Source organism: Ornithodoros turicata, chromosome 3 (genome assembly GCF_037126465.1).
Source record: "Ornithodoros turicata isolate Travis chromosome 3, ASM3712646v1, whole genome shotgun sequence".
Taxonomy (NCBI): domain Eukaryota; kingdom Metazoa; phylum Arthropoda; class Arachnida; order Ixodida; family Argasidae; genus Ornithodoros; species Ornithodoros turicata.
In genome coordinates, this window is record NC_088203.1 from 102,432,558 (window position 1) to 102,437,773 (window position 5,216).

The window sequence follows — 5,216 nt, forward strand, 5'->3', positions numbered from 1 at the left end:
AAGTAAAGATAAATATTATAATAACACTTTATGGTATGTACACGCTCTTTTCTTCTCTCCCCTTATTTTGCGCGGGCTTATTAAAGGCAAAATTGCGCGCCAAATCTTGCATTGTTTCCTGACTGAGAAGTTTGTTGTCAGCAGTGGTGGGTCAAAGTATCCAGCCAAATGGTACGAACAAAAGCCGACGGTGCCTGTAAAGGTGAGCATAACACTTAGGAACAGCAGCAGCATGTGTAAAAACTTTGTGAGAATTTTGGGTATGCAAAGTACTGTTGCAGGAATAAGCCATACCTGTGCTTTTAATCCTCCAGGGATTTCATGGTCTATTTCCAATTTTAGCGATTGGTGCAAAGTCCTCCCGGAAAGGTATAGCTATTGCCAGAGCTAGTGGAGGAGCGTCTTCAAGTTCTGCAGGAGCGAAAGGCTCGGGTAAGACATGCCCCGAAACAGCTTTGAAATATCCATAGAGCCGACATTTGGGGTCGGCCTGCACCCTCAAAACGAGACACAGAATAAGACGTCCACTTTCCTGTTTTGGGTGTGGCAACGGGTAACCTGTAACCGGCATGCGAAGCGGAATCCAAGCCCGTCCTCCATAGCTTTGCATTATCCAGCACAAACTTTCCATGCATGCAACATGCGTTAACGAGCATGTTCTAAGAGTTAATGACTCTTCTTGGAATTTTAAGGTTTATCTTACTGTTGTCAATTCTACGGATTCATCTGAGAAACTTGCAAAATTAGAAAGTATACAGACTTGACAAGGAAATCAAACGCATAAATAGTAATCTGACCAGTTCAATTAACTCTTTATTTAGGCTCCGATAAATACTCTGGGGGCAACCCTTACTGCCCTCGCCCAACTCCGCCATGGCAGAAAGAAATTAGCGGATTTCTGATCAAGACCAAGCCTACATCGGAAAGTAACCAGAGCATGGAAGACACCAGTTCATTGCAGCAACAGGATGACGGAGACACCTCTTCGTAAGTCTCCCCAGCTTGGATTTACACGTACCACAGATTGCACTAAAAGTGGTGTGATAGTGATGTTACGTGAAAGACAAATGAACCTTTGTTTTCCAGGGAGAAGTGACAGTTGAAAGATGGAATTTTAACTGGAGTGCCTTGTACAGACTTATTGTGCCATGTGTTGTTTATTAAAGCTGGTTTTATCTTTTTCAAATGTCCACAATTATGTGCTGCAGTAAAAGTATGTACTGGACCAGTCTGCAGATATTACTCCAAAGGAAGCTGGCACTTGCTGTACACGTCAACCATTGGTTTGCAGACTAGCTAGGGTCTGACCTGAATACTCCCAAACCTGAATAAACCTGAATACTCTCAATTATTCCCTCCAAAATTAGTTTGACCAATTCGGATGAAACCAAATTTCTCCCCAAATTCCAATCTTGTATCATACTGTACTAACCGCACTACTTACCAGGGATGAGGCAGTTCCTAGACAAAAGTTACGTTCAAAAAGTAACCAGTTACTTTCAAGATACTCGCTGCATAATATGCATGTTTTAGTTCTTGATCTTTGTACAATGCAGATTGTGATGTCACAATGGGAGGTGCAAGACATTTCGGAGTAGCTTCGTTTAATCAAAATCTTGCTAGACTTTGATATGATGAAAGGAGCCATACATTGATGTGGTTCCTTGTGTTGGCGTTCAATGATTTTGTTGTCTTCATAGCATTTTTTTTTTTTTTTTTCTACGTAGAGAACGAAGCAGTCATTGAAATTTTGAGTTCCTGTCATCCGCTGTGGATATTTTGCAGAACTGTGCCACAAGAAGCATTTAATCAGTTAGTCATTTAATGTGGCTTTTACTACTATAAATGCACTGCTCCTCGCTATGACGAACACTACCAGTCTCCGAATATGCGGCCAAAACATAATTTGTAGGCAACAACAAGGGAGCGGAGACGGACACGCTGTTGACGTTAAACCGGCATGTACATGACTGTTCTCTCATTAGAGGGAGGCTCGCATTCTTTGTGTATCGGAACTCGACGAAAGGAACTTCCCCCCACCCCAACGCACGATCAGTTACATCCAAACCCACGGTTCTTCAGAAGGCTTCTATATCATAACTGCAGCTTTGACAGACCTCAAAACTATGCAACCAGTGCAGCACCATGATCTAATAACTACTGATCTGTATTAAGGTATGGTAAGGTATTCAGCTTGGTAAAGAATGCACCAGTGAGCTCAAACTCTGAAATGCATGACTTGCACCCCTTTATAAACTAGCGTTTCCGGTTTACTGTGCATTTTTTTTTTTTTAGAAATTTTCGGTGAATAAGTGGCAGTTACTTCGCTCTCCAAGAATGTGCAACTTTTCCGTGGCAACATTTTAGTGAAGGCACTAGGTCAGTATTCTGACTCGGAAATTGTTGAGGAAAGAAACTGGAATTTCCCGTTCGCGCAGTAAATGCGTTATTTTATTTGCCCTACTATTTTTGTTTCAGATCAAACTGAAAGCCTGAACTTGATGTCGTAAATTGTCGGGCACATGTTAAGGGACTCGGACAACACCGTACACTTCTCCTTACGCTGCAATGATGATAAGTTTGGAAAATGCTCAGCTTCCCCTCCATTAGTTGAGAGCTGTAGCAGCTATGTTCATCGACAGATATTTTGCTAAACTAATTCGAAGTGCTCATTCCGATAACTATCGCCGTATAATTAGTTTCACCCACCGCACAAACAATTTACCAGCACACGTTTATCGGTGGATTTCAGTGAACACCGAAAACCAGAAACCCTATTTAGAACCTACATGAGATACTCGCATCCATTTGCTGGTTCTGAGAAGGGTTACAGCTATGTCAAACCAGCTAGCTCACGACGTTCTCCTAGCTCCCACAATCGATCTTTGCACTTAGACAACGCTGGCTGGTAATTTGTAATCCTCATTTTATTTCCATTCATACGAAAACGATTTGGGTATGCCTGGACTCAAATGACTTGTGCTCGAGATCACTACACGGAGGACTACCTTGGCCCTTTCCTAGAAAGCATTTTACAAACTCCCGCTTCCCATTGCACATAAATACAAAGACAAAACAGGAAAGACAGTTTTCTTTAAAAAAAAAAAAAATGGACAGGATTACAACATCCAGGCATCCCAAGTATCACAAACAGTCAGGTAAACAAACCGGTGGTAAATGAACTTTCATTTATATTACATCATACTTCGCTCACTTACCATCCAACCAGACAAAACTGAAATGGGTGTGGGAAAAAAAATAAAAATAAAGACTGTACATATTGCAAAGCTAGAGTCTTCTTTCAAGCCTAGGCATCCTTTGCTCTCGAGCATATGCAAGGTGTCTCAACTAACATGAAGCCAACTGAATGTTGTTAGCAGCCATGCAGTGCAGCCATGCATCGTGGTCGGCAGGATTTCATTGCGCCCAATTAATTAATTAGCTAACTCGTAGGTGTAAGGGCCAAGGTGCTACTAATTGGAAAGTTGTAAAGCACCTGACCAAGGTGTTGCCAGCAAGGTGCACTGTGTGGTTTTTGCTTTTGGCCTGAAAAGAAAGCCAGGAAGAAAAAAAAAAAGACTGGGCCCTACAAAGACAAGAGCTTCAGAGGCAAGGTGGCACAACAACAAAAACACACAGACAACAGTGGCACACAACTGCTAACAACATGGTTTCATTTGCAGAGAGCCTTTTAAAATCAGTCTGTTGCGACTCCCTGTACATGGAAAGGTAAACCCAGTGCTTGCACCGTAAAGACATTTCTAAGACAGTTTTGGAAAAGCATCTTGGCTCGTCCCGCGACACACATAAGCCGTAATCAGTCTGGACAGGCGAGATATACGTCGTCAGGCACTTTTCTCATCTTGGTACGATGGTTCTAGTGCGGCTAAAAGTCGGCACAAGATTTACTTTACGGGCATCTCTAGGGAAAAGCAGAAAGGACAAACACCTAAGTTTGGAATATTTAGATTTCGGGTTTAACGAGATTCTTCCCTGAATTTGCACCCCGAATTGAAGGTTCCCTGTTTATAGGGTGGAACCCCCGATTTTTACGCAGCAAATTGCCCTCACTGAGACACCTGTAGGAATTCACACTAACTTGTTTGGTAGCAAACTCAGTTACATCACCATTTGTACCAAACCAGTTCAGTTAGTTTGAGTAACTTAGCCCCAGTTTCTCCCCAAATTTAGCCTACCGGAAGCTTTTACACCCGAATTTCCATGAATTTAGGGCATGTTTATTTACCCGGTTTTTACTCCCCGAATTTAGAAAAAAAAATTCCCTGAAAACTTCGTGCTCTAAGAATATTTCGACCAGCCACCATCGGGCACTGAAGATTTTATGCACGTGACAGTGATCCAACAATTAAGTTGCCTGCATTGGAAACTGTTGATGCATACTGAGCCAGTATTGGGAAATCTAGCAGGACGATGCTGGGAGTGGTTAGTATTTACCATGGGATAAGCGGTATCCTAGAGGATGAGAACGTGAGTTTACACCTAAGACACTTTTCTGCGGAGTTTAACCATTCTGAAGCTAGTGAACATTATACGAGCTACGGATAGCATAGAAAATAATCCTGAAGTGCAAACCACATAGTCTTACAAAATTGTTTGCACATTCTGGTTGCAAAGTTTGATTTTTGCGAGAATATGAACAAGCTCATTTCACGGTCTGCTCCAAGACAAAGATGTGACAGGGTGTGCTCCTGCTACTTGAACCAGTCAATTTGTGCAAAACATTGTGCTTTCTGCTCTTCCCTATAATTGGACTAAATGAATCAAACACAAGCTTCATTTCAAAGGATTCTGAATCGTCCTACAACACGATCCATTAATTTAACCGATTTTACCCACAGTAGGGGGGCGGCTAACACAGTTATGCACGTAGAGATTACTTCCGTGCCTCTGTGCCGGGGGCCACAGACGAGACTTTGCAGTGCCTTGTGCTAAAACGTTCCTTCTTCCTATGCAGAATCAATATAAAATAATGCCTTACTGCAACCAACCACGTGTCGTACATTCTTTGGCTGAGAAGTTTCTTTCTGCCACACTCCGTTCAAGATTTGGCAGCTCTTCATCAACAGGATTTCCCTACTTCCCAAATCTCAACTGCCCTTTTCTTGGCTCTTACAGACAAGCTGCCCAGAAACCCACGGCATTAAATCGCAGAGTGCCTCCCATTCCCAGCGGCAAGACGACCCACTGCTGAAGCG

The 5,216-nt window shown here is 42.6% G+C and overlaps 1 protein-coding gene across 1 annotated transcript; it reads left to right on the forward strand.

The window, feature by feature from the left end:
- Positions 1-93: 93 nt before the first annotated feature.
- Positions 94-1,180, forward strand: LOC135389021 (PCNA-associated factor-like). The gene is made up of 4 exons (XM_064618949.1): positions 94-202; positions 343-432; positions 822-987; positions 1,087-1,180. Exons 1-4 carry the CDS (start codon positions 169-171, stop codon positions 1,094-1,096), a joined length of 300 nt encoding a protein of 99 aa, XP_064475019.1. The 5' UTR covers positions 94-168; the 3' UTR covers positions 1,097-1,180.
- The last annotated feature ends 4,036 nt before the right edge of the window (positions 1,181-5,216 follow it).

Excerpts from the sequence above, each read along its gene's own strand:
- LOC135389021 (XM_064618949.1), top strand. The coding sequence starts at position 169 with ATGGTACGAACAAAAGCCGACGGTGCCTGTAAAG. Across the intron at positions 203-342 it reads AGCCGACGGTGCCTGTAAAG|CGATTGGTGCAAAGTCCTCC; the intron begins GTGAGCATAACA and ends TTCCAATTTTAG. Across the intron at positions 433-821 it reads TGCAGGAGCGAAAGGCTCGG|GCTCCGATAAATACTCTGGG; the intron begins GTAAGACATGCC and ends CTCTTTATTTAG.